The 15,203-nt window shown below is 52.5% G+C and overlaps 1 protein-coding gene across 1 annotated transcript; it reads right to left on the bottom strand.

Moving 5' to 3' along the window:
- Positions 1–254: 254 nt before the first annotated feature.
- Positions 255–13,495, bottom strand: EFCAB12 (EF-hand calcium binding domain 12). Its single transcript, XM_081247090.1, has 6 exons — positions 13,350–13,495; positions 8,255–8,703; positions 6,372–6,585; positions 3,194–3,353; positions 1,454–1,510; positions 255–774 (listed from the first exon to the last, which is right to left on the bottom strand). Exons 1-6 carry the CDS (start codon positions 13,393–13,395, stop codon positions 516–518), a joined length of 1,185 nt encoding a protein of 394 aa, XP_081103216.1. The 5' UTR covers positions 13,396–13,495; the 3' UTR covers positions 255–515.
- Between the last annotated feature and the right edge of the window lie 1,708 nt (positions 13,496–15,203).

Below are 15,203 nucleotides of genomic sequence, written 5' to 3'. Positions count from 1 at the left end.
ACCCAAATGGCTCATTCTTTGGGGGATGAGGGACACTTATTTCAAGAGGAGGGCACAGGGGTGCCCACATTGCCTGCTGCTTCCTGGTGGGCCCTGAGATCCAGGATGAGAGGCTGGAGGTGCCATGCAGGCATCCCCGTCAAAACCCCAGGCAATGTGGGTTTTTTTCCCAGGCTCAGGACCCCAGCTTGCCAACATCCCTCTGGCCACAGCTCCTGAGCAGGAAATCACATCAGCTGGATCACAGGTGACATGAGAAAAACTCCAACGTGGTTTATTTAAAAAAGACAGAGGTCAGGAGAGGGAAATGCTCAAAACCCACATCTTTCCCTGGACACATCCACTCTCTGAGACACTGCACGCTTTGAGTCTGGAGAGAGCTGGCCCGGGCCTTCCCACTGAAATGACTTCTCTTGTTTGGTTCTTTGATACCGTCCCTGTGTCTACAGCTCTGGGCTGCTAGCTACACTGGTCCCGGCCCCAGGATGGCTAGGTTTGGCGACACTTGGGCCAGTCTAGTTGATGTGGTAGATCTTGGGGGCATCGTAATAGGCATAGGTCATGTAGTTCGTGTCCTTAATGGGCCACCAGTGGTCGGGATGGTAGGTGGCTGAGTAGGCCTGGGACCGGTGTTGGACACAACTGAAGAGCGCCAGGCTCCGGTCCATGGTCACAGTGGGCAGGTAGAGCTTCAGCTTGTCCAGGAGGTGACCCGGCCAGAAGAAATTGGGATGGGTTAGCTGCGGACCACTCGGCCTCTTCGCCTTCAGCTTCCTGGAGAAGGAGAAGACACCGGGACAGCTGTCAGGGAGACAGGTGGCGGCTGGGGCTGCTTCCCAGCGGAGCCCGCCCGCTGTGAGCAGAGTGGAGGTGCAGCACCATGCTAAGCACTCTAGTACTCAGTCCTCCCGACAGTGCTGTGCGGTGGGCTCTGTTGTCCCATCTGCCTCACCAGCGAGGACCCAGAGGCCTAAGGAGGCTGAGTTATTTCCCCAAGGCCACACAAGCCAGCAAGTGGCAGGGCACAGGCTTGACTGCCACTCTGCTGCCTCTAAACCCAAACTCTTAAGTGCACACCGCCTGCTCTGCAGAGGCATTTTAATGTGCTGTTCGGAATGCAGCCTCTGGAGCCAGCACGGCTGGGTCCGAATCCCTGCTCCACCACTTAATAGAGATGTGACTTTGAGCAAGATATTCAAACTTCCTGTACCTCAGTTTCCTCTTTTGCAAAATGCGAATGCTAAGAGTAACTTCATAGGGTTGTTGAGAGGATTTACGTGAGTTAACATCTGGAGAGCGGTGTCTGCCTAGCACTCCTAAGTGTCATTTTATGCCCCTCAGCTCCTGGGCACTGAGTCCCAGATGCTGTGCTACCATGTACCCTGCAACATGCAAGTCCTGGGCACCTTCCTCCTACCCGCCCCCCTCCCAGAGTTAGATGATCACTACAGACCTGGTGAATTCCTCAAACTTCTTAAAGCTGACTTTCTTGATTTTCTTCAGCATGTTCCTAGTGGAGGAGAGAGAGAGGTATCTTGTCAGGAGACAGGAAATCCAGGTCAGTGGGGCTCTGGGGAGTAGGTCAGTGTGACAGGGGGTCCACTTCTGAGTCCAGACCAGAGCTCTGAAAGGAGAACTTCTTCTACCTGGGTGGGGCCCTGACTCTGTCCCCCATGCTCCAGTGGAACACACAGTGCGCTGGGGTGTCTAGACCTCTGGGCCCCTATTGGTCAGGCAGACAGGATGACAGCCCTGGGCTCAAGGCCTGGCTGGCTGGGTGACTTGGGGAAAGTCACTCCCCTTGTGGAGCATTGGGTTTCTCATTTCCCAGCACAGAGACCTCGCAGATGGTTATGAGACATGCTCAGTAATCTAAGTCCTTTTGGGGCCCCTGACTCCCACTTGCCTTCCAGAGCTGAATCCAGCCTTGAGGACAAGGGTGGTGAAAGCTAACTCCCCAAACCTCAGGCCTGGCAGACATCACTAATCACCACGGCACACTTTCCCAGCAAGCCTTCATCTGGCTCCAGAATCTTTCACAATGCATTCAAAGAAGACAATGAAACCAGTGCACCCCTGCCCCGGGGGACCTCTATCCTTTTAACTGTGGCCCACCTAAGCAGGACAAAAGTCACTTTCTCAGGTTCCCTGGGTTCATGGCTCAGGAACTGGTGGCAGCCACTCAGGGGCTGGAAGGCAGTCACTAGGGGATCAGAAAGGACTCTCTAGGCCACCACCTGCCCGGCTCGTGCTCAGCTCTTCCCCACCAGGGCTGTGGACAGCCCCACCCGCAGACCTAGCCCACTCCTGCACTGGAGAACGCCATGATGGGGCAGGCTACAACAACAACAACAATCAGTGCTCGAGTGCTAACTGCTAAGAAGCTTACTTGCATTTCTCATTGGTCCTCACTGTGTGTGGTATAGCTGTTGTGCCCATTTTACAGAGGAACATACTGAGGCTCAGTGAGTAAGGTAACTTGTCCATTTAACTGCTGGCCTGTTGGATTTCCACTTGGCTCTGCTGCATCCCACCCCCGCTGTTCTGGCCAGACTACCCTAGCAGGCAGCTGGCAGCGACCTACGGTGTGGTTCCGTCTTGGGCCCCTCCCCGCCTCATGGTATCTGGTCAGCTGCCCCCTCCTCCCCACCTCTGCAGGGATGGTGCCATTCTCCAGTCTGCAGTCACCACTGATGCTGGTTCATAGCCTGCCCTCGGGTCACCTCCTGACAAAGGAGGACATTTTCTTAGAGAGGACTTGGGATCTGAGGGTCAGGGGGAGGCCCCAGTGCAGAGTTCTGTTCTCCTCCTGCGGGGCTGCAAGCTCACCTTTTGCCAGAGAAGGCAGGGCAGAGAAGGGGCTGCCATCACTGTCCTCTGCAGGGGCCCTGACACCCAGCCCATAATTTGTGAAGTGTACTCCCCCATTTCTCTAAGAAGTCCCTCTTTTTAACCTTTTCCAGAGAGCTTGAGGTCACACAGGATGTGGTCAGGAGGGTGGCTGTGTGGGAACGAGGTAAGGCAGCTGCAGAGACATGTGCCCAGGGACACATGTCCAGTCCATGGTGATCAGTTGGGTTGGACATGCCAGGTTAGGACACAGACACTGGCACAACGTGACCCCCAGCCCCCCAGCAAAGGGGCAGCAGTGGGGCAGGACCGCAGGCAGGGGAGGAGGGGGCCGACACTCAGCTTGTCAGGCTTCTGAGCCACAGGTTTGGAAACGCCCTGGGATCGGAGCAGGGCCAGGTTCGGACTGAAGATCTTCAGGTCCGAGTAGTAGCCTCCCGGTTGCCGGATTGGAAGCACCTGGTCCTTCTGGAAAATGATCTTGTCCCCCGGGTACATCAGCGCTGTGAGCAGAAAAAGAAATACGGCCTGTCAGCCCAAGACCCCTCCTCATACCAAGCCTTTGGGGCAGAACGGGGGGGTTGTTTTAACAAATTCACATTTTTGTTTGAAAAGATTTTTCTTATATACATTTAAAATTTTTTACCGTTAAATCATTGTAGATTCACAGCACACTGCAAACAGTAGTGCAGAGCGTCCCCCAGGCCCTCTCCCAGCCTCCCCTGCGGTGGTGTGTGCATCACCGCAGCACGCTGTCGGGAAGCGCGGCTGGCGCAGTACCGCTCACAGGACCGCAGGTGAGGGTGCCTGCTCACAGCTAGGGCAGCAGTGGCCCCGAGGCCTGGGGGCAGTTAGGACGGACCGCTGCCCTACACCCCACTCTGCAGGGGCGTCCTGGTCAGAAGTCCCAGGAGGAGGAAGGGAGGGCTCACCCAAGACTTCACTAGATTAACTTAGACCCAGTCGATGGCAGTTTTCTCCTTGTGAGGAACATAAGAAGCACTGGGCTGGGGCTCCACCCTCCTGCAACTGCTGAGCAGGGCTTGTCCTAAGGTAGTAACACACAAACATCTCGTGTTTGGGACACAGTGATGGAGGGTTATTCTCCAGGTTGTTAATGCTGGTTATTGGGGCGGGGAGGGCAGGGATTGCGGAGCTGAGAAGGGAGGGGAGGGAAGGAGGAGACGTGCAGTGTCAACATTTTTTAAAGGTTTAAATGATTTTTGAAAACTACATTAAAAAAATATATATATACACACATGACTTTAAAAAGTGATTTACATAAATAATTTTGTGTAAATAGTAAAGAAAGACTGTCCTTGTGAAAGGACAGTCACTAAAATATTATTGCTGGTCAACTCAGGCTGGGGGGATTTTTATTTTTATGTTTTCAAAAAATATAAGTGAGCATGGATTATCTATAAAATCAGGGGGAGAAAAATAATAAAGCTATATTCAGTGGGGACGGGAAATGCCTCGATGTTCTGGAGTTCCGGCCCATAAGCTTGAGACCTTGAACACAAGCTCTAGCCTTGAACACAGACCTGGAAATCCCCGTGTTTGTGCTTCTTGGGCCACAGCAGATCACGCCTCTGTCATAAGGACAGCCAACAGACAGTGGCCAGGACAGTAGTCAGAGATGGACCAGTGTCTTTTCCATCTAGACCAATCAGAGGCAAAAGGAAGCCCACCCACAGATGCTCCCCTATGCCCGTGGGTGGTGGGATCCTGCAGACAGGTGAAGCTCACCTGTGTGCGGACCCAGGAGCCAGCAAAAGCCAGTGGTGGAGAGAATCAGTAGAGGTTCGATCCTCTGGTGGGGACAGACCCAGCGGGACGTCCAGGGGAAAGACCTAGCCCACAGGAGCCTTCGGGTGCCTGGCAAGCATGCTGGGATTTCAGAAGACACAGCTGCAGCTCCACCGCTAGCCAACACCAGGGGATGTAAGTGATCCAGGAAGACAAGGCTCCCCGAGGGAGGAGGAAGGAATGATGATGTGGTGAAAAGTTGGTGTCCAGAGCAGTGGGGTCTCCTGCTGTCTCTGCCCTCCCAGCCCAGGCGGGCAGCAAGTGGCCGCCCAAGCAAGGGTGGGGGGCAGCATGTGCAGCAGACAATGACCGTTGAGGCTGGTTGGCCTGTGTTCCTGAAGGCCCTTGGCCACTTCCCCTCGTATAGACCTGTTATGGGCTGACTTGTGTCCCCCCAAATTCATATACTGAAGCCCTAAGTCCCAGAATCTCAGAATTTGTATTTGGAAATAGGGCCTTTCAAGAGGTGATTAAGCTAAAATGAGGCCATTAGGGTGGGCCTGAATCCAATCTGACTGGTATCCTCAGAAGAGGACATCTGGACACACAGAGCGACAGCAGGGGTGCATGTGTACACGGAAAAGACCATGTGAAGAGAGAGCCAGAGGGTGGCCATCTGCAGGCTAAGGAGAGAGACCTCAGAGGATACCAACCCTGCTGGCACCTTGACCTTGGACTTCTAGCCTCCAGACCTGTGAGAAAATACACTTCTGCTGTTTAAGCCCTGTGGTATTCTGTTAACAGCAGTTCTAGCAAACTAATACAAGACCCAAGGCCCTGGACATTTAGCACGTGTTTCCCTCCATCTGGGGGAAAAGATGGAAACGATCAATTGTGACTGTTAACTCTTGTTCTCAGGTAAGGTCACACCACTCTCTGGGGGCCCCCTTTTCTGAGAAAGCCACATGCCCAGTATGGCCACAGCTCCTTCCTGCAGAGCTCCTATGGGAACACCTCTGCCCTCAAGTGCAGCTCACTCTGTGTTCTTAAAGCACAGTGACCTGCCCATTAAATAAATAAATTCATAAATTTGGGATGCCGGCATTGCTACATGGTCACCAGGGGGTTATGGGGACACTCCCCTATCCCATGTCACAGAAGCACACACCCAGAGATGTGGAGGGTTCAGCTCTGCTTGCATGTGTGAAAACACAATCCTTCCCCCACGCAGAGGGCAGAACCAGTAGGAAATCTCAGGGTGGAGACCTGTGGTCTGAGCAGAGAGCAAAGGGCCTCAGCAGAACCTGTCTCCCGGTGCCTTCTTCCCTCCGTGTGGTAGAAGCACCAAGAAACAGGCCTGGCCTAGACAAGTGGTTTGGAACACCCAATGCATCATAGCAGTTACCACTTCCAGCCAGGCTCCCTCTCTGAAATCGGGATCCTTTCTTTGTGCCCAGCCTCTGGCTCCCTCACCTGGAACTCCTGTCCTGGCGCTTCCTGCTCTAGTCTGGGGAACCCAGACCTCCAGGCCTGTGAAGCCTGCAGCCCTGCAGGGCTGTAAAATCCCATCTAACAGCGAACCAGGCGGGGCTGTTCCTCCCTCCACCACAAACCCCCACCCCGCCCGGCCCCGCAATGTCCCCACCACAGGCCGCAGTGGCGTGCTTGGATGTGTGTCGGCTGGAGAAGGACAGACCTCAGGTGGACGCCATCCTCGCCCTGGCTGTGGGCCCCCTTGGCACCTTCCAGAGGACCAGCCCCGAGGCCCTTACCTCTCACGAGGACGTCCTCGGTCAGCGGGAGGTTGTAGGATTTGCAGAGCTTCCAGCACTGCAGGTAGACCAGAAAGGTGTCGGTGCGCGACCTGTTGATGACCGCCTCCATCTCCCCGTGGATGGTGGACGGGAGGCAGTGTTCATCAGCGTGCTTGTTCCCGCTGCGCACCAGGCGGCACTGGTCTGTGTACTGGATGGAGGGGATGGTGAGCTGTGGAGAGAGCAGAGGCTGGCACTCATTCCTCCTCACCTCCTGGCCCAAGGCAGATGTAGAGCCTCATCCACCTCTCCCCCCAGGCCCCCGTGAGGGGCGACGGCAAAGAATGCAGGTTCTGAAGTCCGGCTTGGGAGGAAAAATCACACGTGGCCAAAGTGATCCCCAGAAGAGCATCTGAATGGTCAGCACGTGCGGTTCTGTGTGCACAGCCCCTTACACGGAAGTGCACACACAACTGTATCATACATACACTAGGCCCTAGAGGTGTCCTGTTGAAACATTACCTTCAACTGTCTGGCTGTGTGGGAATTTAAATTAGGTGCAGCCACCTGTGACTTTGAAGTGGAAGCCACGTGTTAAGGATGACGGAGCAAGGTATTGAAGGTATAGAAGAGGCCTGGGGGGCGTACAGCCACTTTTGGCCTTATTTCTTTGTAAGGAAAGAAAAAGTCTATCTTTTTAAAGCTTCTAAAATCAGAATCAGCTGTTAATGGAGGTCATTGCTTACCTTAGTATATATTATGAAGAAATGATTAAATAGCTATTTTGAGTATGAGAATGCATTTTATTTTGGGCTGTGCCATAAGGCATGTGGGATCTTAGTTCCCCAACCAGGGATCGAACCTGTGCTCCCTGCATTGGGAGCGTGGAGTCTTAACCACTGCACCACCAGGGAAGTCCGAGAACGAATTTTTTATTTATTTAATTTTTTAAAGGTTTTTTTTTTTTTTTTTTTTTTTTGCAGTACGCGGGCCTCTCACCGTTGTGGCCTCTCCCGTTGCAGAGCACAGGCTCCAGACGCGCAGGCCCAGCAGCCATGGCCCACGGGCCCAGCCGCTCCGCGGCACGTGGGATCCCCCCGGACCGGGGCACGAACCCGCGCCCCCTGCATCGGCAGGCGGACCCTCAACCGCTGTGCCACCAGGGAAGCCCTAAAGGTTTTTTTTTCTTTATTTTTTGGGCTGCATCAGGTCTTAGTTGCGGCACGTGGAATCTTCACTGGGGCACGCGGGATCTTTCGTTGCAGTGCGCAAGCTTCTCTCTAGTTGCGGCATGAGGGTTTTCTCTATCTAGTTGTGGCACACGGGCTCCAGGGCACGACAAACAGACCGTGGTGGAAGTGATGGTGTGAAACTTCTGAAACTGAGACCTCCTGAGATGAGGTCATAAAAGGCATTGCAGCCTCCTCCTTGCTCTCTTGGACCGTTTGCTCTGGGGGAAGCCGGCTGCCATGTGGTTAGGACGCTCGAGCAGCCCTGGGAGAGGCCCACGTGGCCAGGCACTGAGGCCTCCTGCCAGCAGCCAGCTTGGAAGCGGGTCATCCTGCCCAGTCAAGCCTTCAGGTGTCTGTGGCCCAGGCCAGCATCTTGAGATGAGAGCTTGAGCCAGTGCCATCCAGCTAAGCTACCCCCAGCTTCCTCATTCTCAGAAGCAGTGACATAAGGAACATCTGTTGCTTTAAGTCACCTTGGGGGTATTTGTTATGCAGCAATAGATAACAAATACACCTTTTCAGGACTTCTGTTCGCTCCCCTGGGACTGGGAGGGGGGTGGGGGTGGGGGTGGGGGTAAAAGGTCCCCATCCTGCCTAATGCACGGGAGCAAAATGACAGCATGCCCCTAACACCCGAAGTGTCTGCATCCGGCAAATGGGGCTGCTCACCTTGGTGTCTCTGGTAGTGGCCAGTTGGCCCATCAGCCGGGCCTCATGCTCCTTGTGGCTCTCGTGTAGGACCTTGGCCTCCAAAGGCGTGAGTCTGGACTTGTTCCGCAGCCACCTCTGTATGCTGCCAAATGACTCCAGGTCCTGCCGAACCCTCAGCCTCTGGGTCAGCCAGGCCCTTGGGTCCTCTGGCTGTCCTTGGATGTCCCCAACTTCCAGGGCTTTGGAGCTGGGGGTGTGCTTGGGGGGAGCCTGGGGTTGGGGGGTGGGATTGACGGGCATCAGAGCCTCCTTTAAAGGCAAGATGATGATCCTCCAGGGGCTCTGAGGCAGGTAGAAGTCTTCCTGCTTGAACTGCTTGAAGCAGTGGGCGATGACCGCTTCAGGGTTGAACACGAGCTCCTTGCTGGCACTTTTATCGTCAACCAAGGACTTAGACTCGTAGAACCCTGGAAGAGGGTTAAAAGGTGAGTTCCTTTCAGGAAGAGGACCAAAGGAGTCAGGAAGGAGAAATGCTTCAGCACCAGGCTGGGCATCAGGGCACCTGGGTTCCAGGCCTGGCGTTATTGTTGCCTCGCGATCATGATGAAAATAATTACATCTAATGTGACTGGGCAATCCCAACGGCAGGCACTATGCTAAGAGATTTATATGCTTTCTCATGGAACTTCTTAGATTCTAATATTACTCCACCCCACTCCCCCCGCCCCCAGTACTCCTTGGCAATCAGAATGATCTTTTAAAATGCCATTCTGATCTGGTCTGATCAACTGAGGCAGCCTAGTGCCATAAAGCGCAGAGGCTTTGCAGCCAGAACCCTCTGGTCTGAGTTCCAGCCCTGCTGCTTACCGGGGGCATGATCACTTATCCTTTCAGGGTCTCAATTTTTTCATCTGTAAAATGGGGATAATGATGGTACCTACCTTATCGAGTGGTGGAGATGTTTAGAATCAGTCCAGTTTGTTCATAATAAGTGCACTGTTCTTATTTTTTTTTATATACTTACCCTCCCCGCATTTTGAAATATTTCCATGACTTTCCATAGTCCTCAAAATAAAGTCCCATGACCCTCCTCCGCCAACCTTTCCTGCCTCGTCACTTGCCTGTCTTTCCTTACCCTGTCCAGACGTCTTGGCGTTCTCTCTGTTCCCTGAATGATCCAAGCCCCATCCTGCCTAAGGGTTCCGCACACGCTGCTCCCTCTGCCAGGAACGCTCCCTTCCCCATCCATCGCCTCCTCGCTCCTCCTCATTCTCCACGTGTCAGACCAAATCTTCCCTCTCCAGCTTCAGGCTGTGTTATATCCTCATGTTATCTCTGTACTTTTCCTTCAGACCACTTATCATAAGTATGTAAATCAAGGGTTGCAAACTGGCAGCCCTCATACTGAATGAGGCTTAGGGTCCTGTTTGGCTTGACATACTTGTTTGCTTAAACTTTTCCAGTTTGCACCGCGTTAGGCTGGGGCATGCGCTCTGCAGCTTGCCATAGACCTCACCATTCCCTATCGTCTCACACGCAGCTCATCTCATTCAGTAAGGGCTTGGTTCAGGCAGACAGTTGCATTTGAAACCCCTGGTGCAATTATTTGGTTTATTTTTTTCCAATACACCGTGAACCGAGATCTCATCTCTCTTGTTCCCTGCTGGAGTCCCAGCACCTCCACGGTGCCAACATATAATGGAAACTCAGTAGATATTTGGTGAGTGAGTGAATGACAAGTGGACAGACCTAACAGGTTGGCATCATGATTTACACCCATTTTTACAGATAAGGACACTGAGGCCCAGAGAGGCCCAAGGTCACACAGTTGATTAATAGCAGAGCTGGGACATGAACTTTGGTTTGTCTGGCCCCAGAGCTCAACCCCTAGCCATTACTGGATATTACCCCAGGCTGTCACCTAATCCTGCTGAGTCTCAATTCTTTTATGCCTAAAATGATATAAACTCTCCTCTAGCAACCTCCCGAAGCTATTATGAAGATGAAATGAATAACAGGTGTGGGAATGTTCTAAAATTCAGAAGGGATACAGCATTATTATTAAAAATATTGTCACCATCATTTTCCTTCTAAAACCAAACCTCTCCTGCTTAAAACCCTTCTATTGCTCCCAGCTGCCTCTAGAATAAAGTTCAATCTCCTTAACTTAGCCCCACCTGTCCCCCCCACCCCTGCCAACCCCTCCAATTTCTCCAGCTCCTTCTCTCATTCCTTCTGCCTCACCTCGTATTTGTACCCAAACTAAGCTGACTGTGGTTCCGTAGTTCCCTCCTCCTGCCCCCCCCGCCCCAAACCATGCTCTTTCCTGTCTTTGAAACACGCTTCTGTCTCTCCCCTGTTCACTTGATTATTCCCTACTTAGACTTTGAGGCTCAGCTCAGGCATTACTGTCGCCTGAAGCATCCCAGCCTCTCCCTCATCCCCCTCTTGGTCCCCGTAGCCCCTGTGCTTAGCCCCGTCATAGCATTTACCATATTTTTCTGGATGAAGATACTTTTCTTTCCCAACAGCCTGTGAGTTTCCCAGTGGCAAGAACTCTGTCTTACTTCTTGTGCATCCCCAGTACCCAGCCGAGCACAAAGTGAACAGTCAGTACATTTGTTAAGTCCCTTTACAAGGCCCATGTATTCCTTTCATAGTCAGAAAATAATTAAAGTCTGTATACATCAATGTGGACAGAAGGAAGTACTTCTCAACAACCCATTTATCATTTCTTTGAGGACAAGATGTTCGGTACGACTGAAAATGTAGTCATTCATCAAACCAGCATTTACTGAAAGTTAACCAGTGCTTGGTACTGGCTGGGTGCCCAACAGGCAGTGTGCTGGCACAGAACAAGGTGAGGTAACCAGAGGGCTTACAAGGTGGTTTCAGGCAGGGGAGGGACGCTGACCGAGGGATCTGGGAGGTCATGATGCAGGAGGGGACATTGAGTGTGCTTTCAGAATGAGTCAGGTTTCAAGGGATAGAGGGGCCAGCATGGGGATCGATCGGGGTGGGGTTTAGGGACTTGAGGGTTACTAAACTGTTTCACAAATTGGAAGCACATTGTGTGCGAAGGAGGAGGTTAATGGAAGAAAATACAGTTGGAGTGACCTCCGGCGCCAGGTTCAGGGGTTTAAACTGTGCCCTGCAGACCGTGGGAACGCATTCAAAATACGCTCCTCACTGGTCTTGCCTCTTCCACTTGTGTGCCCTCCAGACCCCAAATCCATGATCTGCCTTTAGCCAGAGGCATCCCTTCCCCCTCTGAAACCCCGCAATGGCTTCACTGACATGGCTTCTCCTGCTCTTAGAATAAACGACCCTCTTTCACAATGGCCTGCAAAGCTACCTTGCTGGGGCTCCGTTTCCTCCCTAACCTCCCCCCACGCTCCGCCCCTTCGAGAGCGAAGGCTGCGGGCCCATCATGCCATGGAGCTTGCATTCTAGTGGTCTCTGGGGTCCCCTGTCCATTGATAGAAAAGTGAGGTGGGCTCTTAGAATAAAAGAGGTCACCATGTGGTTGTGGGTAGAGCCTGTGTGAAAATGTTCCCCAGGGATTAAGGAGGCGAGCTCTCAGCGGCCAACTAGTCCCATTGCCTGCCCAGGTCAGGGAACTCTTTCTATAATGCCCCTGAGGACTTGGCCTGCTTGTATACCTCCAGTGACAGGGTGTTCTCTACTTAACATTGTGAGTGCCTAATTCTAACTGCTAGAAAAGACTCCTTTATATTGACCCAGAATTTGTTTCCCTGGAATTTCTATGACCCTTGGTCCTAGTCCTCTCCCACTGATGCCCCAGAAAACACATTTGTTCCCTCTTTTCTGGGACAGCCTTTCAGGTGTCTGGAGACAATTCAATACTTCCTTGAAATTCTCTCCTTTTCTCTTGGCTCCTGATACAAATCTCTCCCTAAGTTCCATCCTACCTCTCTGGCCACTTGTTCTTGGCCTCTCTTTTCCTACCCACTCCTAAAATGTGGATAGCCTCCAGGCTTACACTTGGGCACTCTTTCCGCCCCCCCCAAACACTCTCCTCCACTCTCATTTCTGTGGCCCTCCATATGCAGAGGACACCCATACCAATATTTATGACTTGGAATTAGCTCCAACTTTCTACATACAGTTGCTCCTAAAGCATCTCAACTTGTACGGCCTACAAGGATCTCCAACTCAACCAAGACTGAACTCTTTCCAAGATCCCCATCCAATCAGCCCCCTCTAGCCTGGCACCTTTCCCTCACCTCCCAGTGTCTTTGGCCTGGGAATTTGGGACAGTCCCAGATCGCCCCACTCCCAACATTGTGAGTTTGCCAATTCAGATTCTGCATTTGCTGACACTCCCAATCCAATCCTGTCATTCTCAGTGGCTTCCCCATCTCCTGGCTCACAAGATCTCTCCTGATCTTGTCCCTTCTGACCCCTCCTGCCTCTCATCTACAGCAACACTCAATCTACCAGCAGTTTTCTGAAGACCCCATGTCTCTGTGCCTCTGTGCATGCTGTTCCCTTGGTCTGGAATACCTTTCCTCCCCCTTTTGGCTTGGATAACTCCTTGTATCCTTAATTGAAGCTCCAGTGTAAAGAGCTCTCCAGGACCTTGGAACTATTCCTCCCCATCCTCTGCACCTAGCAGACCTCTTACTCCTGGGTGTCACCCCTGGACCCAGTATTCATCCCTTCTTCTGTAAGTATCCATTTATCTGGCTTTCACCTCTGAAGTTGCAGCGCTTGTCAAAGACAGCAGGCTATCACCAAAATTTTGAAGACTGATGGTCTTCTCCATGCCTCTTCTCCCGTACTGAACACACTAATGTCTAGCGAAGAAGTAGGGCCAGCCAGAGGGCCTGGACACCTTTCCCGGGTCCATGGGTTGGGCCGCTGGTTCCAAGCCAAAGCAAGTCGGCCTGCTCCTCCGGCCCGGGCAAGGAAATCTGAGAAACATGCACGACCTGCCCCCGACTCCCTGGCAACGCCGCACCCAGAGAGAGGACGACACAATGAGATATCCGTCCCTGTCCTAGTCCTCACCCCACTTGCACCCGTCCACCCGGGGGTTGAGGGCTTCCAGGAGCTGGAGCCGATTCCCGGGAGCTTAGGGTGAACTTACAGAGCAGAGACCGGAACACAGCCTCGTACGCTTCAGAATAGTCCATGGTCGTGGCGCCGGGACCGGGTGCTGAAGAGAGTGTGTGAATGTGCGTGTGTGTGTGTGTCTGTGTGTGCTTGCTTGCGCCGGGGTATGGGGTACCAGAAAAACAGTAATACCAAGTTTGCAAGAGACCCGTGACTTACAGAGCTTGGACGCAACTGTTGCCGAGACTACGGACGCCCCGCGCTGATTGGCTGGGTGCCGCCACGTGGCCGGAGGCCCGCGGGGAGAGGATCCGCCAGAGCAGGAGACCCCGACGGTCTCGCTCCCTTCGAGGGTCCTGGGAGGGGCCGCGAGGAAATGGTGCAGAGCATCCGGCTCCGCAAAAGACGGGATTTCTTAGGTTGGCCCAGTGGCCCTTGAATCTGGAGTAATAAATCCCGGGTTTTCCTGTAAGCCGTAGGGTCTTCAGCAGGTCTCTACATGTTTAGAGCTGTGTTCTCACCCAAAGAACAGGCGCTCCCTCCTCCAGAGGGAACCCGAAAGAGTCGTGGCCAAATAGAGGCAGTGCTTTTGGTATGCTTTGTCCCTGAAAGACAGGGTGCCATGGTTTGGAATTATAGAACCCGAAAACTGGAGTATTAATAATATTTGAAATGTCCATTGACTGGTGAATGGATAGACAAAAGGTGGTCTATCCAAACGACGTTATATTATTTAGTCATAAAAAGGAATGAGGGGGACTTCCCTGGTGGCGCAGTGGTTGAGAGTCCGCCTGCCGATGCAGGGGACACAGGTTCGTGCCCCGGTCCTGGAAGATCCCAGCGGCTGGGCCCGTGAGCCACGGCCGCTGAGTCTGCGCGTCCGGAGCCTGTGCTCCGCAACGGGAGAGGCCACAGCAGTGACAGGCCCGCGTACGGCAAAAAAAAAAAAAAAAGGAATGAGGTATTGACACATGCTGCTGAGACAGGGTGGGACCTGGGACCCTTTGCTGCAGTGCTTACACCTGGACAAGTGTCTCCTCGAGTAAGAAACTATATAAGGGATGAAAAATAACTGCACATATGTGCAGTTGTGGCTAATTATGAACAACATGATACAAAAAGACCAAAACCCAACTGCCGCTTCTGAGGTGTGGGGAGCAAAAGCAGGGTACTGCGCATGCCCCCTGCACACAGCACCACGAGGGGGCTGGGCAGACCACCTAAGCCCCCCCTCCAGCCCGACCCATGGGTCAGCCTCTACCCTTGCCCCATTTAAGGGACCTGCTCACCCCCCTCCACCCAAGAAGCGAGCAAGGGAACTTGTTATTTGTTTTCACTCCGTCCTGCCGCAGCACTAGTCCCAATAAAGCCTTGCCTGAATTTCTCATCTGCCCTCTTATCAATCTCTGTTTTTAAAGAGTCTAAGAACCTGGGTCGGTAATACTGCAACACGTACGGACCTTCAAAATATGCTGAGTGAAAGAAGCCAGACACAAAAGGCCACAGATTATATGATTCCATTTGTAAGAAATGCCCAGAACTGGCAAATCTCTAGACACAGAAAGCAGACAAGTGGTTGTCAGAGGCTGGGGGAGGGAGGGATCGTTGGGTTTGACTGCTAACAGGTAAGGGGTTTCTTTTTGGGGTGATGGAAATATCTTGGAGTTAGTGATGATGGTTGCACAACACTGTGAATGTGCTAAAAACCATCGAATTGTACACTTTAAAAAATGGTTAAATCAATTTTATGTTATGTGGATTTTGTCTCAAATAAAGAAGTTAGAAAAGACCCAAACACTTGAGTGCTTACTCTGCATAAGGTACCATCCTTACTGAAATGCGTTATTTTTGTGACCCTCTCAACAACTGAGGTTGTCACTCAGACCAT

Source organism: Mesoplodon bidens (assembly GCF_964165515.1).
Source record: "Mesoplodon bidens genome assembly, chromosome: 10".
Classification (NCBI taxonomy): Eukaryota; Metazoa; Chordata; class Mammalia; order Artiodactyla; family Ziphiidae; genus Mesoplodon; species Mesoplodon bidens.
Note: the sequence above shows the minus strand (reverse complement) of the source record. Positions and strands in the feature narration are given on the sequence as shown.

Coding starts and splice junctions, on each gene's coding strand:
- EFCAB12 (XM_081247090.1), bottom strand. CDS start 13,395: ATGGACTATTCTGAAGCGTACGAGGCTGTGTTCCGGTCTCTGCTCT. Junction 6,586..8,254: donor CCACTACCAGAGACACCAAG/GTGAGCAGCCCC, acceptor CTCTCTCCACAG/CTCACCATCCCCTCCATCCA. Junction 1,511..3,193: donor GTGGCTCAGAAGCCTGACAA/GCTGAGTGTCGG, acceptor CTCCTCCACTAG/GAACATGCTGAAGAAAATCA.